This window comes from Toxotes jaculatrix, chromosome 13, assembly GCF_017976425.1.
Source record: "Toxotes jaculatrix isolate fToxJac2 chromosome 13, fToxJac2.pri, whole genome shotgun sequence".
In the NCBI taxonomy this organism is placed as follows: Eukaryota; Metazoa; Chordata; class Actinopteri; family Toxotidae; genus Toxotes; species Toxotes jaculatrix.
This window is the reverse complement of record NC_054406.1, coordinates 16,748,875-16,770,923: the sequence shown is the minus strand read 5'-3', so window position 1 is coordinate 16,770,923 and position 22,049 is coordinate 16,748,875. Positions and strand designations below refer to the sequence as shown.

Sequence of the window (22,049 nt, the reverse complement as noted above, 5' to 3'; positions counted from 1 at the left end):
CACACACATACACAGAACCACAATAGAAAGCACTGAACCTCACTGAGATCAGGGGAGCGTAGATTTTGATGCAACTGCCAACAATTCAGCAGTGGGGATATGTGGACAAAGAGAGAGACAGGAAAGAGAGGAGACGGTGCATGATCCCCACCTGCTTTCTTTCATTTTAGAGGTTGTCTCAGCGCACAGGAGTAATTACAGCTGACATTTCAGAGGGATATATTGCTATTTGGCAGGAGTCACTGTGGGAATGAAACCACCTGAAGACAGGGGTCAGCCATTCAGCGGTTACCATCAGTGTTACCGAGCCTTGTTCTCATCTGTGTATTTTTACACTGCTTTAGATCATGTTTTATTAATTTGGAATTAAATGTTCTGCCGTCTCCTTTGCACATGTTTTATATCATTCAAACTAGAAAAGAATATTTGAAGTCCTCTTTAGAATGAAGCCAGAAGCACAGCACTGAGAGGTCGAACGGGAAAAGTTGAAGCAAGATTTTATCAATTTACACCTGAGATTTCTGTATTTGTCTCTCTTCGTCCTGTTTTCACACACTGATTTCTCAGTTAGAAAACATGACGTCATGTATTTCTGTGCCCCAGTCTGGGTTTGACAACATGAATCAAAATGTGATGACAGCTGTGGGGCTGTGTTGCCACCACTGCCAATTAAATTAAACACTGACCACACAGTAATAAATAATGTTTAAGGGGGTTGTTTTCCTAAATCTAAATGTGATTGTTACTTATTTTGTCATGAATATAAGAACAGGTTTCTAGAGCTTTAACAAAAATTTAAAGCCCATAAAATAAAGTAAATTAGGCCCTTGTTACTTTACCTTACCTTACTTTACACCTGGTGTTTCTGTCAGTACTGTTACAGACTGATTACAGATTGCTGTTTTCTTTTTTGGGACAGTCATATAATAAAAGCAGGAGACGGGAAGAAGGCAAGGAGAAGTTCTTCTCATTCTTCCACTACCCAGCACTGACGTCCCTATGTGATCACTAGGATCAGCCTCCCCCCTGCTGGACATGACAAGTAATACATCTGCATGTCTGTAAAATAGATTTATTCATTCGTCAAACAAAATATGAGAAGTATGAGTATGAGAAGTAACAAATTACCTATCTGCCTGTCTCATACTGAGGAGGATGTGGTTCCATAAACGTGGAGCTGAAACAAAAGCATGTTTGTCCTCAGAGTAATAGCTTTTGATCAGGGAATCGGAGATATCATGGAAAGCAGTGATGGTGACGAGAAGGCCAGTGTTATGTTATGTTAGTGTCATGCTGGTAAGGATCATTGTTGAAATCAGTGAAATAATTTTTTTTCTTCGTCTCATTTTCAGAGCTTATAAAACAATAATAATAATATCTGTATGTATAGAATGTGCATGAACACAGCGGGCTGACCTCTGTGCTGAACCAGTCTGGCTGAACAGCTGCTTAAGAGGAAAGATAGCAGAAATGAAGCTGATCCTCCACTGACTGTAACGACTAAACTACAGCTAAATGTCATTTTCCATGTTGAGTCCCAGACATAAAAGGACACTATAAAGTCATCTCATCAGTAAATCACTCCAGTATCTGTTGTTGTTACATTTCCCCAAAAGTTATAGTCAGTATCAACATTTTCCTTCACTGGAAATCATTTTTGGACAGTCTGAGTGTGCATTTCTAGTCAAAGCACTTTGATCATGCAGCCATGTTGTGATGCTCTCATTACTGGAAGGACGTTCTGTTCACCAAATATTTACTTGACATTAATTGAGGAGGCTCGGGAGGTCACTCAGTAACACACCACCCTCAAATTAGGCTGACAGTTTTGAATGCTGTTTGTGGCAAGAGAGGCGTCAGTGTAAACTCGGCTTTGAGTCAGGCACTGAGCTTCAATCAGTGTAGAACTGACTGACTCCGTAAACCTTTCCACTACTTCCTCTTACACACACACACACACAAAATTGTGGATTCTCCTATTTCTTGTAGGAACTGATGAAGGCCCACAGTGTTCAATGTTATGAAGAAATATATAATGAAATAAATACCATTTGAATAAATACAAAATATGTAATACAACCACAAAGATGTGAAATAGTCAAATACATATTTAAAACTCAGCTCAATCTTCTATTTATTCATACTGCACTCATTCTTTCTGCATTTTACCATTTTCTAAATACATTTTTAGTCTGTTTTTATTTTACTATTTTTTAAATAGATTTCTTACAGTAGCTAGTTTAAAAGGCAATAAGAGAATAGCCCCGCAGCCTTTATGGAAGTTATTTTTAAACTGTTGAGAGGTGTGTATTCAGCTTTACATCCATTTTGACTGAATTATTTTGTGTTATACTGAAAGGTATATTTAATATTTACTGTAAACTGATTACTATAGATGGGATACAGAAATGTAGCAAAATAGTAGAGCGATTTATCAATGAGGTGACATTACACTGTCTTTTTTTATGACTTCTTTTGAAAAGAGGCAGCATTTTTTTTTTCATTATGTATTTATTTAGTATTGAACACTTTGGGTCTCCATGGGGATTCGCTGATAGTGTCTTCAGAGAGCTGGATGGTTTCTAATGCAGGGTGAAGGATGATTTCTCTAGCAGGTGCTGGCCAACGAATGGTGAGATTTTGAGCGGTGGTGTTAAATTATGCACAAGAAGCATTAATATGATCAACACGCATTTTCTTTAAAATTTTTTATTATTCTCACTGGAAAGCGGCAGAACAGAAGCATCAGTTCCGACCTAAACCAGCAGATGGCATTAGTGCTACAGCTGTGATCACAAAGGACGGGGGAGGAATGCTTTAAGCGAACCTCAGTCAAAAAAAACAATCCTTTTCTGTTTAACCCAGAGACTTTACCTATCTCATTGGCCCCGCCATTTAAGCATGAGTAACTCGCATTCACACACTTAAAAAAAAAGTTTTAAAAAATGTTTAAACACAACAGAAACAGTTAACAGTGGATGAATCACTGTTAAATTCCCCTAAACCTGTTCTAGTCCCAGCAGCGTGTGTCGCATTAGTGTGCAAAAGACAGATCAAGTTACACACAGCCTTCAAGCTTGTCATTTAATTAATTAAAACAACTGACTGCCTTTAAATGCTTTATTATCTAAGTGTGGTCTTTGATATATGACTCGTTGGTTTTAAGCGTCCAATGTTTGACTGTAAATTGGATACACACACACAGCGACCGCCGTCGTTCCTTGATGACCCACCGTCTGCTCATTTCCGAAAGCTTACGGAGATTCACCGAGCAGCGACCCTGCCCCTCCCGCCCCCCTCCTCCGCTCTACAGCGAGTCTCCCCTCGGCTCCACTCCGAGGAGGAACCCGGTGCCCCCGGCTGATCGTTTCCAATTACGTTACCCCAAGATGGAGGTCTGCAGATGGCATTGCTAGCGTCTACGAGTCACCGTAACCGTCCGTGTGTCTTTAATGACGCTTTTGTCCGGACAGAAGTGATTTGGTGCCATCTTTTTGACGATTTTTTGGAGGATTTACTTGGGAGACACTGAGCTCCAGGTTCGGGTTGAGGCAGCCATGAGCTCCGGGGAAGGAGCGGAGGAGACGACGAAGGACGCCAGCGACATAGCGCCGTTTATGAAGACCGGTAAGCCCCAAAAAATGAGTGGGAGAGGTCGGACTGAGCTCCACTGGGAGCTGCTCCCTTTGGTCCAGCTACGTGAGGGACATTGTTTCCGTCAGTGTTGTCTGTTTGGGGGCTCAGACAGTGAAGGATAGGTTAGGCTTTATCCAGTTAATCTCATAACGGTTGTCATAAACGAAGTATACAACAAATAGCAATGGCCAACACAGTTGTGGAAATCTCTTAAAATTGGTATCTTGGATGCATTTCTCTTAACTACACGAAATCCCCCATCCAGACTGTGCAGCCAAGCAGCGTTAGCTAAAGCGCTAATTGTCCGAGTTCCATCTTCGGACATGTCTCTGGATGTGGCAGACCTTGGATAGCTTTCCTTGTACTTCCCTTCAGAATACATTATTCTCGGTTTTGCCCATTTCCCCACACCACTTAAACCCTCTAACGCCACTCTGTGCTTTCAAAATAGGGGTGTGAAATGTATGTTGGAACCACTAAACGTTAGAAAGGCATAATCGTAGCAACCGCAAATGTGTGTTGTCCGTCCAGCTCAAGTCCGACACGACAGCTGGATCAAAGGGACTTTTGTCGTTATAATTAATACACTATGAAAAGGGGCACATGGGTGACATATTTTGTCCAAATCGAGTGTGGTGACTAGAGATTTAGTTGAAACCAGAAAAATAAGCAGGTCACGGCTGTCCGATTATGGGTTTGTCTGTTAACTAACTAGTTCCAACATTAGCTTCCAATGTTAGCCAGTGAGCTAGTGAATCCTGAATCAGATTTGGTGAACCCTGTCTGCTAACAAATGCTAGCTAGTTTAGCACTGCTAGCTGAGTAGTGAGATGACAAAGCTAGTGTGGATCTTAACAGCTGATAAATGTATTAAGTACAAACACAATAACGGTGTGTCCGCTTTTTCTTGTACACCGCCCTGTTAGCAAGATCAAAAAACTGGCACAACCGTGCGAGGTATGTAAACAATACATGGCGTGGTACAGATAGCCTGGGTGTGCACTGTGCAGGATAAGCTAGCTTTGTAACATAGCTACCAAGGCCAAAAGACTGATTTTTCATATCACGGTTTTCTGGTTGTGGTAAAAACCCCACCAAGCCTGTGACACTGATTTATTCACATACAACTACACTGTTGCGTTTAGACAATGGTTAAAGGCTAACCCAGCTGCATGTACTGATTGCTAATATTAGCCAAGTAGGCTAATTTGTCAGCAAGGACTGTGACTTGAAGTCCCAACACGGGCCTGCAGTGACTTCACAACAATGGCTCATAAACTGTGAATTCCAGGGGTCCTAGCAGAGATTGAAGGGGTTTCAAAAATCAAGTTTGAATTTTAATTTTACCCAGCAGACATTGCATGTGAAAAGATGGCTTGTTTGATATTCATTTCCACGCCTCCACTTAATGTACAGTATAAACATTTATACAGTTGGTACATATATTAACAGTGTATTTTTAAGTGGTGTTTTCTGCAGTACAGTTAAATGAAATTTTGATCGTATAGGCGAAAGCCTGTCTGCTGGTCAGTCTTGGACAAGCTGATGAGCCTGTGGGCTGCACTGGGATATGCCAGATAACCCTCTAGCTCTGTTCGCTGACTGCAGGCAGTGAATCAGATCCAGTGCCTGATGTCATGTCTGCTTCATTTGCTTTGGTAGCTTGTATGAATTATATGTTTATAAATTGAACCAACAGCGACTTGTGTATATGGAAAGTGGTTGGTGCCAGTGAGTTGTTCCTGGTGATATGTGCATAGGTTTGTGATACACAAATATTACACGGTGGCATATAAGAGAAAATAAACAGAAGATAATTGTAATTCACTGTGTGTCTGCTGTTCATAAGCCAAATCACTGGCTATGCTAGTACACTGTCATGTGTGGGACCACTGTGGTAGAACTGAGATTTTGAAGTACAGTTAGAGGGGTGTAAACAAGGACGAGAATGCAGAGTATTGACATCCAGCCTCTGGCTCCTGTGGTTTTGTGTCTAGCGAGATAATAAGCCACAGAGGGAAGTTCAGCATTCGTATTGAGCTGTTCTGATGGCTTCCTCTTGGGGAGAGGAGCGAGAGGCATCCTGTAACTCACGTGCAACCACACTTTGTGTGTGTAGTTGATGCTGCACAGCTGTAGCCACTCAGCTTCATTGTTAATCAGATCTGTTACGAATTTGTTGTATAATTAAACTTTTTTTTTGATATGCCCCCTTTTCTTATTACCACAAGACCATCTGCTGCAGTGTTGGTTTTTTAGTACAGACATGTCTTTATTTACCAATACAATCCTGAAACTGTGTATATTAACTTTGTTTGTCTGAGAGACACAATGACACAGGTAATTCATTTTTGTTGCTCTTACATTTTTCTAGCAGTGGGGATTCTGCCACAGCTGAATTAAGACAGAAATTGTGGATAAAATGAAAGCAAATTGTGTCTGTAGATGACAAACATGCACTTAAAGAATCATGAATGATCATTTCCTGCCACTATCTGCCACTGGCACTGTTAAATCACAAGAATATTTTAACACTGGTTGTTAAATAAATATAATTTAAATTTCAGACCAGTCTGTGCTTGAGGCGCTCTCAGTCATCACAGTAATGGTCCTGGCTCCATTCAAACACTAACCTTAATCACAACTTTCTCTGATGTAAACCACAATCTTAACCTGAGCTTGACATTTACCCATCTTAGTGTATCTTTTTCAAATCCACATTTTTTTATACTTAATGCTAAACGTGGCCTGCTGGAATTTAACTGCAATTATTGATGTATTGATAAAATGCTGTCAGAAGCTGCTCTCTTATATGGCGTTCCTTTGGGAGCATGTTATTGTTTTCTTTACAAGTTCTAAAAACTATACTTAGCACTGATAACTGTGTTGTGTGTTACTAATTGTGTTGCAGTCACAGACTTTTATGTTAAATATGACCCAAATTTTTTCAGGTGGTATCGTTGATCTGTGCTTGTTGTTGGATGCTGCTACAGTGTTGTTTTACCCCCCAGAGAGTTCTTGGCCCTGTCGGTGGTGTGCAGATGTCACTGAGCACAACAGGCCAGTGATTGACAAGACCACCTACTGTATGAGATAATGATGACTATGGACAGATATTTACTGTAAATATGAGATTGGATTTGGCTTTCAGTGATGGGATTTTTTTTGTCATGAAGTCTGTCGTCTTTTGTCTCCAAACATTGTGTAGCTACAGGGGGACATACTTCCAGTAACACTTTTGTGCTCATCTGTGAGCACAATTTCTGGTTCATATTGTACATAATCACTAGCTCTTCAAAGTTTTATCAACCCCGGTTGGCTCAAAAACAGTTTTAAGAGGAGCATCCTTGTTGAAGGCCTTGCTCTGAATTAGTCATCTCAGTAGTGAAACCAGTAGTGTAATCACTATAGGTCTAAGTATAGATAGCACTATCACTGGCTTTGCACAGTAAAGCTTGTTGGGAGGCTTGAATGTCACATTCAGGCTCCCCTCCTCTTTGTTTTGCTCATCAACTTCCTCCTCATAGATCTGGGAATCTTGTTCTGACATGCACAGGTTTGAGTGTCTTGCCACAGGCTACGCTTTTTTCCCCGTCCATCCCCAGCTCCATCCTCATCTCTTTTTCCATCCTTCGGCGTTGGTCTCTGTGTCTTTCCCATGTCCTCCTCCTTTGTTTTCTTTGCTGCTCTCTGTGTGCTTGTCTGGTGTCTGAGCGTCGATTCACCAATGTCTGTTTCATGTTTTCCTCCCTCCCTAAGTCTTGTCGTGCCGTGTTGGCCCTCTCCGCCCTGATGCAAAATGACAACTAATAAAAAAAAAAAAAAAAAAAAAGAAGCTTCCCCTCTGAATTAATACCTAGGCCTCAGAGCTCCAAAAGAGGGAGTTTTGTTGTGGCATGTTGTCAGTCATCAAGTAATTCCACGCCAAACACATCTTTGGCTACAGTGATGACTAAGAGGCTGATTTAGTGTTGATTTCATACAGATATTACTTGTAGGGTATTATTCACAGTGAAAATAAATAAATGCAATCCGCACTGCCAGCCCTCTGTGAATGGATGTTGAGAGGTAGCAACATGTCGTTCATAAGGTCGGTCTGTATGTTTGAATGAGCATCAGTGTGTACGTGTGTTTGTGCGAGGAAGTGAGTGAAACAGACAAGCAGGAGAGAGAGGGAGAAATCTGATCCAGAGCTTGCATTTATGACTCAGGCTCATTCACCCAGGATGAGGTCTGAAAACACACACACACACACACACACACACGCACACACATGCACACACGCACTCTGAGACTAATGGATATCGATCCAGGAGATGGAGACTGATTGAGGTCCCTCAGTAAAGGTTTCCTCCAGGCTTAAAGCTGCCAAGTCAGACGCAGAGCAGAGGCTAAAGCCTATTGCTGTACAAAGCAGATTTCTTTTATCATCCCATGTGCATGGGATGGAAGTAAACAGAGGATTTGATGCTTTGTAGATCAATACAAATGAGTGAATGAAGGCTAGGTTTGTTGTCACTTAATTTTGTTGCTGCATCGACAACATAGATTTTGTTCTTGCTTTGTATTTGACAGGTTGTTGAAAACCCATAATTATAGAAAAAAAGCCAATAAAACAAGTATGAAACATGGTATTTGAACCTTAGTCTCCAACTGTCAAAAACCCATGTGACTTTAAAGGGGTCCTCCAGCAATTTAGCGGTGCATTTCCATAAAGTTGTGGGGCTTGTGAGAGACAGATTTAAGGAAAGAGTGGTCAAAATCAAAGCGGCAGAGGAACAGTCTCTATGATAGAGCTAATTTTCTTGAAAATGAATCGAGAAATTCTGAGAAACTGAGGAGTGCCTGTTTTCAGCCAACTCCAGGAAATTATAAAACTGACAAATTAACTTACTTTACCACATCATAAAGACGTTGTGCTTATTGATTTGCAACATTGTCCACTATTAGGGACAGAGTTCAGTAGCATTATATTGAATTTGAATCCTTTTCGAGTCCCTTAGGGAGTCATTTTAAATTGTTTGTAGTTAGTAAGCATTTAAAAATGCACTGTCTTTATTTTCTCTCAGTGGTAATTATGTTGGAGTAATTAACTATTAAACTATTAAACCTAAACCATACTGCTTCTGTGCTGAATTGTAGGGCTTTTGCCACCTATTCTATCACTGCTCTGTGACATATCGTAACCCTGTCATGACTCATTTTTAATTTTTGTTGTTAAGAAAAACCGCTGCTCACTGGGGGTTGTTCTGCAGCTGCAGAAGCTGTAGAAGCTGAAGAAAGAAACACACAATAAAATATTGCTAGTTCTTCTTTATCTTTTAGTGAAAATAAATTCACTAAATCAGTGTTTTTGCCTGCGCAATGTACTTAACGTTACCTGAAGGTGAGCTTGTTGTTGCTCTGCTGCCTGTCACAGATTCTGACAGGCCACACAGCACAGCATAAGACCAGTGGTAGGCTGAGGCCAAGCACAAGTCCTTATCAAGAAGAGAACAAGTTCCTGCTTTAACACGTTGGAGGACTTGTTGTTCCCCCCTCCGTCGACAATGTCCTCCCGCAGATAGTTAATTCTGCAGTTCTTTTATTGAATTGAAACGTTTAAGCCGATCCAACATGTTTGTCATTAATAGCAGCATTTGTCAATTCCTGTGGAGAACAGTAATGAAAGTTTCAATAAGGAGTTTGTTGGCTGGAGCTGGAGCTTAACAAGTATGGGTATTTTACCAACTTGGAACCGGATCCAAACCAGCTATCAGAACCATCCCTGTCCAGAATGGCAGAATTTACCCAGAGATGTTAAAGGGACAGAAAATGAGCAGAATTTAGCTGAAAACTGGCCTGAGTGTACAGAACTCTGTGCACTTGAAAGACACATTTTTTAGAGGCTCAGGCTGAGTGATTGAGGGTAATGCTTTTCAGCATCGTGTGGTTCCCAGTACAAGGGGCTTTGGGATGGGCAGCTGCTGTTCTCTCTCAATTGCTTTTCACACTTATCCACACGAGCGGTCTCATATTTGCCGTTCTCACTGACCCCGTCTCTGTTCCCTCCATCTTGTCTTCTCCCCGTCTTTGTATTGTTAAGGTCACATCGCACTGCCTTCACTCTTCTACACAGCCAGTGGCCATTTTTACCCATCTGCACATAGATATCCAGCACCACACACACACACACCTCTGAGTAACCGTACTATTGTGCAAAAGAGCGGCAAGAATATAATAAATAAAAGCCAGCTGGAGAGAAAGATGATGGTTATGAGATTTTAGCCTTTTATTTAGCCAGGCAGCTTCAGTCAAGAGCAAATGGATGGCTGGGTAAAAAAAAAAACTTTTTAGAAAGGGCTGGAGATTAAGCTAAAACATGGGGATAAAAAACATCCCTTCCGCTCGAACTGTTCCTTTTTATTGTGGCATTAAAATGTGATGTTTCAGTTAGAAAGGCATTCATCCCTTAAAATGAAGCACAAATACAACTCTGAACACATGGCAACAAGACCAGCAGCTCAGGCACTTGGAAACCATTAGTGGCACTGACAAAAACATCTATATATGTGGATAAGGATGGAAATTTAGAGCGGTTTTGTCAACATATAAAATGGTTTGTTTTGGAGATAAAAGTATTCCAAATAATATAATTGTCAGTCATCTGCTGACACTGTAACAACCTCTTTCTCTCATACTCATAATATTTTTGCAGAAAAAATTGCCGTACATTTTTGAAAATATCAGTTGGTTTGTAAACAGCAAAGAGTAAATTATTGAAATTGCTCTCGTTTTCCCATGAGTAGCTGTGTAAACACACAATCTTTCTCATCCCTAATAACAGGTGCAGGTACATTAAATTTTAAAGCAGATTACAGCTATCAGACATAGCAGAACCGCCGCAATCTGCTGCAAAGTCAGTTTGAGTGCGAGGATTGTGATTTTTTTTTTCCTTGTTTGAATTATAATCTGTTTGAGGCCGTGTCAGTAGGAGCAAAGTTTTGGTAAATCATTAGCATATAAACACATAGAGTTGCCAGTCTCTCAGTTCATTAAGAGGAATGACACTTCAGATCAGGATTAGCGCACACAGTCTGTGACACAGCTGATGTGAAATGGCTGTTTGTGCCTGAATGGGAAGGAAAAACATCCAAGGTTATGTTTGACAAATCACTGTGTAGAATACTCACTGTTACTCCACATCATGTGACAGAAACTCTGCCCACTCATAAAGCTTATTATAGTCTGAAAGAGGGACAGGTTCCAAAAGTCATACAAACAACAAACAAACAAGAATCACAGCACAGACATAACAAAAGCTACAAATCTCAGACCAGCTGTGAAGATAGGGGAAAGAAAATACACTTCAGCACTTCTTACTTTTAGTTTTTTTAAACCTGCACTGACCTTTTTTGCCAACTGGAGGCAGTTAAATTTGCCTCTGACTTATTATTGCTTGATACTATTAGTTAATACAGTGAACGTGTTAGCAAATAATTGCCTATTTACACATTCAGCAGATACATAACAATATTAGTGTTGGTTTGGTGTTGTGTTTCTTGCCAGTTGCGCAATACAAGTCCAATGTTCACTTTCCTTTTAGCTTTGTTTTTGGTCTCTTCTAAATTGCATTGGAAAAATCAGTCTTTTTAGCGGCTCAGTGCTCCACTATATTCACCAGGTAGTAGCTAACTTTGTCTGTGCAGACATAAGGTAGTGTGCAAAGGTTTTTCACTGCAAATAGCTGCATGCTGCTGACGAAAACATTGCTATGAGAGCTGTGAGAGTGAAGCAAAACAGCTGCAGGTTAAGAAAACCAAAACAATGAGCTGAAAGATACTAAAACACTCTGGGGAAACCAAAATATTGATTATAAAAGCTTTAAGCTTCTCTGGAAACATTTTGGTTGCACAATTCTGTGGTAAACCCGATGCCAAGCTGACACAATACATCGTCTTGCTCAAGGCCATTGCTGCTGATCAGTGTATCATATCACAGGCTTTTAAGGACTGGTCATCTGGGATAGGTTTACTTTGGCGTAACAATGATGTCTTCCAGTGTGAAAAGTCAGGGCTTGCCTGCTTCGTTTTATCCTTCATTGAACGTGCAGTACCATTAATGTCATGGCGTGAGCCAAGAGGTAAATTTCCTATGGTGGCGGTACGGCAGTAACAGCTTCCTGTCTGAACCACAGTAGGTTTGGTGGTTGGAATCAACCTCGCAGAGGTTAAATGAGGAAATTTCATGAGATCTTGAAAACTGATAAGCACTCCTACAAAAGCAGACCGGGAAGGAATCAGTTGCAAAATTATCTCGCACCATGCAAATGAAGGTGGTATAGGGTCATTAATGCAAATGGAGAAATCACTGATGCAAATAGAAGATTTTGGGGACTACCATGGTAACAGACTAAGAGGGGAAAAATGTTCTGACCTCACAGGCTGGGGTCCGCAGCAGAAATGGTCGGAAAACCCAGCCCACAGATGCCTGGCTAGACAAAACGCTGTAATTTTTCAATCAGAGCACGGTGAGCGAAGCCATCAAAAGCCATGAAGCAAAAATGAATGGGAGCATTGGAGTTGTTTGTAGCCCAAAGCATGTATGATGTCAGTGTGAACTTTCAGGCGTACCACAGTAATACAACCCCCTAAACCAGAACAAAAAAAAAAAAAAAACTCCAGATTGCATTTCAGAAGGAAACAATGCTCACTTCCCCGATAGTCAGATGCTTGCAAACAAGTTTTGTCTTTCTCTGGATGTGCCTTAAATGGCAGTGCGAAGAATATGTACAGCATGTAACAGCTTACCAATGAAGTAGGGCGAGTTTAGGGAGTGATTTGAAAAGTGTTGATGAATAACATTGGCCCAGAATGTCTTGTTATGTTGCAGTGAAGTCATACTATTACTGTAGATGTACATGTTCATAATAAAATGCTGTAAATATATATATATATAATTATACAAAGTTGTGATACCAGAAAGTCAGTATGTTATTAATAATATAGTGAGCAGATTGCAGAGGGGGTATGGAGTGTGTGGGAAAGCAGACTGGCCAAGGACTGTTTTAACAACAAATCTGCTCACTTAAACAGGAGCATATACATGATGTGTCTGAGAGCAGAGCTATGTGACAGCAGTACAAGTCCCTGTGTGTGTGTGTGAGTGTGTGTGTGTGTGTGTGTGTGTGTGTGTGTGTGTGTGTGTGTGTGTGTGTGTGTGTGTGTGTGTGTGAGATGCTGTCAGCTCTAACAGCATTAGGCATGTTAGAGGTGAGAGTTCATTGGATTACACACGCTGATCTAATTCAATCTGGTGTTTATTCTCAGGGATTACTGTGTGTGTGTTTTTGTACATAGGCGTAGCGAAGGAGAGAGGGAGATGGGTAGGTGGGTTTGTGGTAGGTCACGCACAAAAACACAGGCTCTAACAGTAGTGTATAAAAGTCAATATTATTGCTAGCATGTAGTTTCTTTACCGATACCATAATAATATTTATTATGATTACTTGCTTTAAGGATATGTATCAAGCCCTATATCAGATTTTCAGGCTCAAGCAGTGGTGTAATCCAGAGAATGTAGATATTTTATACATGCACGAGAAATGTAGAGCATAAAGACAGCTTTCTGTTGCTGTAGGTGCATGCGTTTTCCTGCTTTTTATGTCCACCTCAAAATGCTGGGTTCCTCAGTCTGTCACCATGGTAACAACAGCCACCATGCCTGTCTGTCTGACCTACGTTATGTCTTTTACCGGCAGGCCTATGTAAACCAGGTCGGCGAAGGCCCGTGCTATCAGTGTGCCTCTATAGCTCACACAAACAGACACACAGGTTGCCGCCCAGATACAGACTAGATAAGACTAAAGGCCAGCAGATAAGTGCTGATAGTGATGCTTGGTTGGTGATCTTTCTATGGGCCACTGGGCTCAGGGATAGATCACACACACTGCTTTTGGATGCATTAAAACAAAGATTTACCTGTGGTACAGCTCCAGTCTACTTAGAAGAATAAACCAAATTGAAAAGGAGCACGTTTTCTCACAAAGGAAGTTAACTGTCAGTCAGTATACTTGAGAATCAGGTCAAGCAGAGCAGCATATTTACAGTCAGTGTCAGAGTAGGTAAAGAGAAGTGAAAATAGAACTCTTCAGTTTCAGTTGACCTTTGCTCGAACTGTTTTACCTTGTTGAATAAAAGTTTTTTAAAAGTCAAATGTGGTCTATTAGTCCATTATCCAGGGAACTGAAGCATTAGGTTGTTTGTCAGATGTGTAAATGAAAAGAGTTTTTGGCTTGTTTAAATCCCCTCTTAGGAACATTTGAAACACACATGCTGTACGCGCACACACACACAGACACACACACGCACACATGATACCCACATATGCAAACCTCTCGCCTCTCTGTGTGTTTATAAAAAGGAGCTTGTCCCACTTTTTCCTCTCATCTGCTGTGCTCTCGTTCGGTAATTTCTCCGGCGTGATAGCTAATTGGTGTGAGCTCGGGGAAAATTTGCCGCCCCGCCGCTGCCTTCTTAAAACAAGCTGGAACGAGAGAGCGAAAAGAGTCGCGGGGGCAAAGAGAAAAATGGAGAGAAGATGGAGATAAAGGAGAAGACGGGAGGTAGGTCGGATGGGAGTGGGAGAGGAGCGCAAGTTGCAAGTGCCCGTGAAATCACGTGTGCAGATAACCATTTTCTTTACGCATTCTTGTAAAAGGAGCATAAACAATAAGCCTTGGGAATGAGTGAATCATATTCTTGTCCTGTTCGAGGGAAATAAGGAAGTCTATTCAGCGCAGGTGGAAGAGAAAGGATAGAAGGAGCTGTGAAATTCTAAGATGGAGAGAGAGCAAGACCTTGGAAAGATAATGACAAGGAGAAGTGTAGATGTAAGTGCCAAGCTGTGTTAACAGAGTTTCTACTGGTTAATCAGAGGTCTGTAAAAGAATTGAATCGGCTTGCAATTGATTAGGATCAGTGTGAAAGATTTGCCAGAACGGTCCCTGCTCCTATTTTGAGCGTAGAAAGAGACAGAGAGAGAGAGTGAACCAAACTAGGACAAGTCCTGAAAGACCATTGTACTCCTTTTTTCTTTGGGTCTCCAGTGCATTCAAAACTGCTATCTCACTGTTGCCCTCCCCATCTCGTTCACTTTCTCTTTCTATCTGTCCTTTGCTCTGACTGCTTTTCACTCCCTTTTTCTCTCCTGCTCAGGGCCAGTAACTGAGAGGAATTGATCCACTGTAAAACTTCACAGTCAGTGGCCTTTTGTGTGTTTGAGCAAAGGCTACAGACCGCTAAGGTCCTTGAGGGGGCTCCCTGAGGTCCTCAGGAAAAATGAGGAACACTTTATAGCAGTGGTCTTTAGTCCTGATCTTTAGTGCAGAGCCAGGCTTTTTTTTTTTTTTTTTTTTTATCTTGGCTACAGTATCTAATAGGGACAACTTTGCACCTGGGCTCCCCAGGGAGAGCAGGTACCAACATGGTTGGTAGAAAAATGTCAATCTTGCGCATCTGAAGAGTCATGGTTTAATGGATAAACAGTCTATTGTGTGTGTTCTGTCTGCTCTTGTCTATCATCAGTTTAGTTTTGATTAAAGATTTATGGTAGATTTATGTTTTCACACAGACACTGCAGCTCTGAACTTTTCTAGACATTACCCAGAGCGTGAACGCTAATGTCCAAATCATTTGAGCTGGACATCAGGCTGCCAAAATTTGTGTAATGTCCGATTGAGCCAATGTGTGAATAGAGTCGCTCATTGTCCAGAGAATTCACAGCTCTCGAATGGGCATGTTGACGATGTTTCTTACCTGCCTCCTCCACACTCTACCCAAGCGCCACGCCTCTGAGTATTTCCTATATTTGTGGACGCATCTCACATGAACAGTCTCCGTTTGTGTGTTCTGCATGTGTGAAAAGGCAGCTCTGGACAATGACCTGGTTCTCAGGCCCTTGTTTGGAGTTCATATGGGAAATCTAGAAAATCTAGATGTAGTTTTAATTCTGGCTGTTGGTAAAAGTACTTGGGTGCACAGGTAGCGAAGTACTTTGTGTTTTGACTTTGTATGGGATGAAGAAGAATTGGACAGGTGGTTGATCTCTGAACAGCTGATCTCTTCAGGGTTACAGATGGAAACACGATGACAGCCTCTGATTATCACTATGTCACACTGGTTACACAACAGGGTAACCAGCATGTTTTCATTGTGCAAAATCAGAAGTTGTCTAGGAAGCTATTTAGGTGTCAGTCAGCCATGATTCAGCCCTGATCTGCCTCCTAGAGGATGTACTTTTAAATCTTCCACATCCGTGCAAAAGCAAGTATTGGGGATGCGCTGATCCACCTTCTTCTCCTCTGATGCTGATTCCAGTAGCTCAAGGATATCCTCTCCATCTGAAGCCAGCACTGTGTGTTTCCCAAATATAAAAATCTGTATTTTCTCTATTTATTTTGTTTGATGTTCATTGGCATAGCAGAGTGGAGGAGTAAACTCTGTGCCTCTGTTTCCGCTGAAATCGAGATAATCATGTATGGCTCTCGCCTGGCGGTCACTTGCAGGACATAAAGCTGAATTTTGTTTAACTTTACCACCTTGTGTTGTTGGTTTACAGGTGACAAGAAAGTAGGACGCGTGGAATAAAAAAAAAAAACCACATCTTTTGACCCTCTTTTTAATCTGTCTATCACAACAGCCCAACAACTGTATGGGAGTGCAATGTTAAATCAGCGGTTATCTTTTAAGATTAGAGTGAGAATCTGAAGGGGACTTTGTCTCTAGCCAAAACAAATTTTCCTCTTCATTTTCAACTGGGAGTTAAGTAACAGTAAGAATTTCCCTACGGGGATGAATGAAGTTATTCTGATTCTGATTCTGAAAACAAAGGCCGGCAGGGCAGTGATGTCCATCATCATAGCTGAACTAACAAAGAAAAGAGCTCGAACAGCAGAAACTCAGGCTTCCACAGAAATCGAAAGCGACGTCACAGCAGCGATCGCATTGTTTAACTAAGATGTTCTCTCTCGCTCTCTCTGGGAAGTGCAGTGCATAAATACCACAGCAATGAGCATTGAGTTCCAAAAACAGAGAACAAGATAACAAACACAAAACTCTTTCATTATCACTTTAACCTCTGTATCTCCTTCCACCTGACTGCTTTGAAAAATAGTTTCAGAGCTTGACATCATGCATCCTACAAGTTTCTCTCTCTCTCTCATTGTTATATCAGCACCTACAGCTCTGAGAGATGGATGGATAATCCTTTGGGTGAGATGTTGTTAAATGTGTTGTCTATGGTCTTTGACATTTAAATGTTTGCTAAACCCCTACAGCAACATATACCGCTGCACTCCAGAAGACGACTTTGACAGCAGGGTATTACTCATTGTTTTTGTGCCTCACACCTCATTTCAGTCAGCGTGAGCCAGACAATAGGTATTTTTAAATGAAAGGGGGTCTTTCCTATTTGTGTGTGAGTCAAACGATGAGTGTGCCTGACGAGAAGGGGAAGGCAGGGGCCCACAGAAAGGGTGGTCTTGTGTTAATTCAGGCTCAGTGTGTGTTAGGACAAGAGAGAGCTGTCTGTGGAAGGGAGCTCAGTTTAGGATACAGTATAGGCAGTGTTCAGCAGAGCTGAGGTTTAGGTGAGTTCACTGTATCTGAGTGTTTGCGTGTTTTTGGGGAGTTGGGCCTGTTGTATTTTTTTTTGCTTTGTCATTTCCTCACCGGCTGTTAGATGTGTGTGTCTGTGTGTGTGTGTGTGAGATCTGTTTAACTTTATCCAAACAGCTCAGCTGACATTTTAGCGGTGGGCTTATCCTACTATGGTCTGTAACAAACTTGGCTCGGTGTGTATGCACGTCCGTGTGTGTGATTGGATTAGCGCGCTGCTCTAACGGCCACATCTCAGAGGAAAAGCCTCCGTTCATGACTGCGTGTGTATCTGCGTCTCTTCATGCACACAGACATTGTGTTTTATCTCCTTTTTGTCCACACATGTTTGATTTTTGGCTCGGCCACAAGTCTTATTGTTTAGATTGTGATAAGATGTGGGCAACCACCACTGTAGTCTGGTATTACGTTGTTGCACACTGTGGCTTAAGTGGACATCTTTGGCATTGCAAATATGTGAAGTATGTGGGTGTTTGGTCTCTCTCTCGCCTTCCTTTTTTTCCTGCTTTCTCCTTCATCTCATTCATTCTCTGTGAAGTTCTCCCAGGTACACGGCTTTAGAGAAAATTCCCTTGAGATCGTTGTGCTTCTCTTTAGTGCTCAGCTCTCCTTTCCCATGCTGTGTTTGTGCGTGAGAGCTTTATTTCTGTGAATATTCGCCCCTGTGGCACTGTCAGTTGTTGCCAGAAAGTTTGCTCATGTGTAGTTTTATGTGCACTGTGCTGCTATATGTTCATTAACGGAAATTGCCTTTGGCAAAATGTTGCTAAACCACAGCTCTCTGGTAAGAGAGTCCACTCCTTCAGCCACTGCAGACAATAACCAGTTGTCATGTAGGCAACTATTGTCTCACAGTGACCGAATCAGCTGATAAATGGAAACAGCTGGGTGATTTAATACATACAAGGAAAATGACTGAAGGTCAGAGGTCACGGGCTGTTATATATGAATTTAAAAGGAGTTACATTTCTTGCTCAAAGGCAGATACGTACTGGTGAGAGGGTCTTGACCCTGGACCTTCTGTTGACAGACAGTCCCCCTACTTCGTGTAAACCAGCCCTGTTGCATTTAGACCATATCAGTGTTACTGTCAATAAAAGTTTTCACCTTGTACATAGCATTCACATCAACATCCAAGTCGTGTTGATGTGAGTGCTATGTTTACGACTGGGAAACTCAAGATGCTTCTGGAAGCTTCGATGTGTCTGACTTGGCAGTGAATAAAATGGAAGTGTCTGAAAAAGTAAATAAATATGGATGAGCCTTGTCAGCCTAAGGCCACGTTCGACGCCAAGTGACTGCACAGTGATGTATGTCTTTGTAATCCTTCATGCCAGAGTTGTACAACTCTGGAAAGGTCATCGTGGTGGAGATGAGTTTGTCTTCCGTGTTCGCAGTTTCTTGGTAAACAGCAGAAAGAAACAATTCTTCATGGTAAACAAGACACTTACTTCCAGTGCGAGTTTTTGGTCACCCTACGTGAGTGGCCAATGCAGCACATTGCCTGATGATATCACGTTCAGTTGCATAAAAAGCTGAACTTGATTCAACTTTTTATCCACACGACGCAGCATCGTTTTAGAGGAGCGTTGCTTATTCAAACGAATAAGAAAATAGAGTCAACTGAAAACCGAAGAGCAGATTATACTGTTGCTTTAATGAAAACTTTACTCTTGCAGGTGTGACTCAAGAAATTACTTCATTGTGACTCTTGGTTATTACTGCCAAAATATCCTGGATTTTTTTTAAATCCAGGAAAGAAAATGTGCTCTGCTTGGATTGTATACTACATGTAGCATATGTCTTTAATATAAAAATGTGACTATATCCTAGTACATGCTGTCAGATACTTAACAGTACAGATCCTATATTCTGTACAACCACCAGCTTCTGTCCTGCCTTAATGCAGCAGTCTGTGAGGTTAAACAGGAAGGAGTTAGCCTGAGTCAGAACAGAGGGAGCATGTGTCACTGAGTCAGCCAGTCGAGCGCCCAGCCTGTTTACATGTAGACAGCACAGGACACTGACTGCATCTCACCCTCAGTCACAGCAGCAACGTCTCTCACACATAAGCTATAAGCTCGGATCAATGGGCCAATTGTTGTATTGGCTGAGAGACCAGTGGGCCTGGGTCATGAGTTATAGGGTGATGAGACGATGACTCCTGCACGCACTGGTCCAGTGTAAGCAGAACATGTTGTGTAAGAACATGGAAAATTGTCAAACTGGTGGTAACGTGGTATAAAAATTATAAATGAAGGAGAACGTGGTTGAGACAAGCGGTAAGCTTCTTGGCTCTCACCAGTGGCATTAGGTGTGCTCAGATTTCTGAAAATTAAGACTGTTTTTTCATAAACCTGTTTCCTGTGACTGTTTTTTTTTTTTTTTTTTTTTTTTGCTTTACTGAATAAGCTAATGTTGGAGATTTCACTCTGCCTTTAACCATTTCAGAAACCTTATTTTGAAACCCTGAGTCTGATAGTTATTTCTGTACTGGATTTATGTAGGGATTATTGTGAAAAATGGTCCTTTAGGGCACTGTGTTTTCTTCACAACAAGCTGCAATTTGCGATTATAATCTTTCCAGGGGCTTTATAATCAATCATGGAGTTTGGTGCTATTTTTCAGTATTTCCTGGAAAAAAAGATGCAATTGATAAATCAGTGTCTTGTGTCCATATTCATCTATTATTTACAGTAAAAACATCTGTTATTGTGTTCTGATGAATGAGATTAATGGCAGCCATATTGACTCTGTCTCTGCCAATCATAAGCTGTGATATTAAACCGTGCGCAAAGAGCCGAGCCAATGAGAGTCACAAAGAAACTGCACTGGCATTGGCAGTGAAAAAAATGACTGCACAATAAACAAGTCTTTAATTTGGATTAAAAATGTGTCATCTTTGTCATTTAAAAAGCAACAGTATTTTCTAATGAAAAAAAAAAAATTAAAGTAATACCACATTTTTGTGCTGTTCAGCCACTCTGAACCACTGCAGGGGAAATTCCTTCACACTGTGACAGCCCTACCCTCCTTCCTGTAAAGCAGTGCCGTTACCTTTTATAGTCTCCGCCATGAAATTTGGTACAGATATTCATGTCTCCCTCAGGATGAGCTATAAGGTCTTGGGTGATCCCTGGGCTTTGTGTTCTGTGCCAGTACCAGCCCTGAGATTTTAATTTGTCCTGTTCGGTTTATGACCAAAACACCTTCAGAGCTAACTCAGATCCCATTAGCCTTGGCTGGACTTTGTTTTGAGTGCCACTAGCAAATGTTAGCATGCTAACTTGCTAAATTAAAATGGGAAACAAAATAAACCTTACACTTGTTTAGAATGTTTGCATTTTCAGTGTGTGCACGTTAGCGTGAAAATGCTAGCACTTAGCTCCAAGCACCACTGCTTAGATATTAAATTTCTCCTTTGTTGGCACAATAATCCATTAATTGCACAGAATAAATTGCATTGTAATAAAACCTATTCCATGTATGTTGTATTAACCAATTCAGAAGCAGAATGCAATTTTATTCTTTTTTTTTTAATTTAATGTTTTTCTTTTTTTTGTGCCTACAGATGGATCCCTCCCTAAAGAGCCAAAAGGAGATGTATCGAGTCAGATAGCAGGTAAACATTCACGCATACACCGACCCAAACACACTGTACACAGCAAACACACACATTTATGACTTTAAATAGTTTTAGTTTAAAAACGTTTGCAATATCGGCCTTGATAAATCAAAACCCTCAAACCCTAGATATAAAAGAGGACAGTGAGTTGGCAGGTTGCTCCAAAGCCCCGGGGCCTTAATGGAGGCAGCTCCAGCGCCTGCAGAAAAAAGGCGATGAAAACAACATGAATGCAATTATATCTAGACAATACTTGGCTTCGTTGCTACTGTTTGGCCTGTCTGTATAAAGCTGTCAGGGCAGTGCTTTTCTTAAGCTCTCTGGTGCTTGCCAGTTATCACTTCCTGGTTTAGAGGGGGGTGCAGGGGATTAAGCCTGTCCATCTGTTGAACTGGCCTCCTCAGCCACTGGTCTGACTGGGTGGCTGAGGAGTGGGTTGCAAGGCAAGGTGGGGGCAGTGCTGTTATGTAATAATGTTAATGCCTTTGGACCTTGACAGATGTGCTGAAGAGCACTTTGCTAGGAGGGAGTGTTGTGGGGCTTGTCCATTGTCCATCTCTCTCTCTCTCTCTCTCTCTCTCTCTCTCTCTCTCTCTCTCTCTCTCTCTCTCTCTCTCTCTCTCTCTTTCTACTTATTTCCACTCTCTGTCTCCCTGGTGGTCGAGTTTGTGTAAATCTTCAGTAATCAATTGCGTTCTGCAAGCTGAAATTTCTTGTCGGCGTCACCTCCAGATGGCGTGTTTGTGCAGATTGGAGAGTCTGAAGCAGAAAAAGGGTTACAGCAGGCAGAGCTGCATTTGTCTGTTGACAGTGAACTGCAGCAGGACTCAACAGCTTTAAACAAGACAACAGTGTCACACAGTTCACAGTGTGTTGCACTGAATCTCCGTCAGTGACAGGAGGGAAATATGGAAGTAAAATTAGTCTTTTAACGCTCTCTGTCATAGAGATATTAGATTTTTATGTGTGAAACTCTGTGTTAATAACAGTGTTCTTTCTCTGCCTCGTCACACTTCGTCAGAATGAGATCAGGTGGCATTAAAAGACCCAGACGAATGAACACTTGGCACCAATAACAAGCCTTCTTTTCTCTCTCTTCTCTCACTCTGTCTTTATTTCTTCTCCCTCTCCCC

At 41.4% G+C, this 22,049-nt stretch overlaps 1 protein-coding gene across 5 annotated transcripts in view; it reads left to right on the top strand.

Annotated features, from left to right (window-relative positions):
* The first annotated feature begins 3,356 nt into the window (after window positions 1–3,356).
* trioa (trio Rho guanine nucleotide exchange factor a) overlaps window positions 3,357–22,049 on the top strand; it is a 69,391-nt gene continuing 50,698 nt past the window's right edge. For all 5 annotated transcript variants that reach the window (XM_041052979.1, XM_041052978.1, XM_041052977.1 and 2 more), the window contains exons 1-2: window positions 3,357–3,627; window positions 20,863–20,913. In XM_041052979.1, coding sequence (XP_040908913.1) covers window positions 3,558–3,627; window positions 20,863–20,913 — 121 coding nt within the window. In that variant the 5' untranslated portion in view covers window positions 3,357–3,557. The remainder of the gene's footprint in view (window positions 3,628–20,862; window positions 20,914–22,049) is intronic.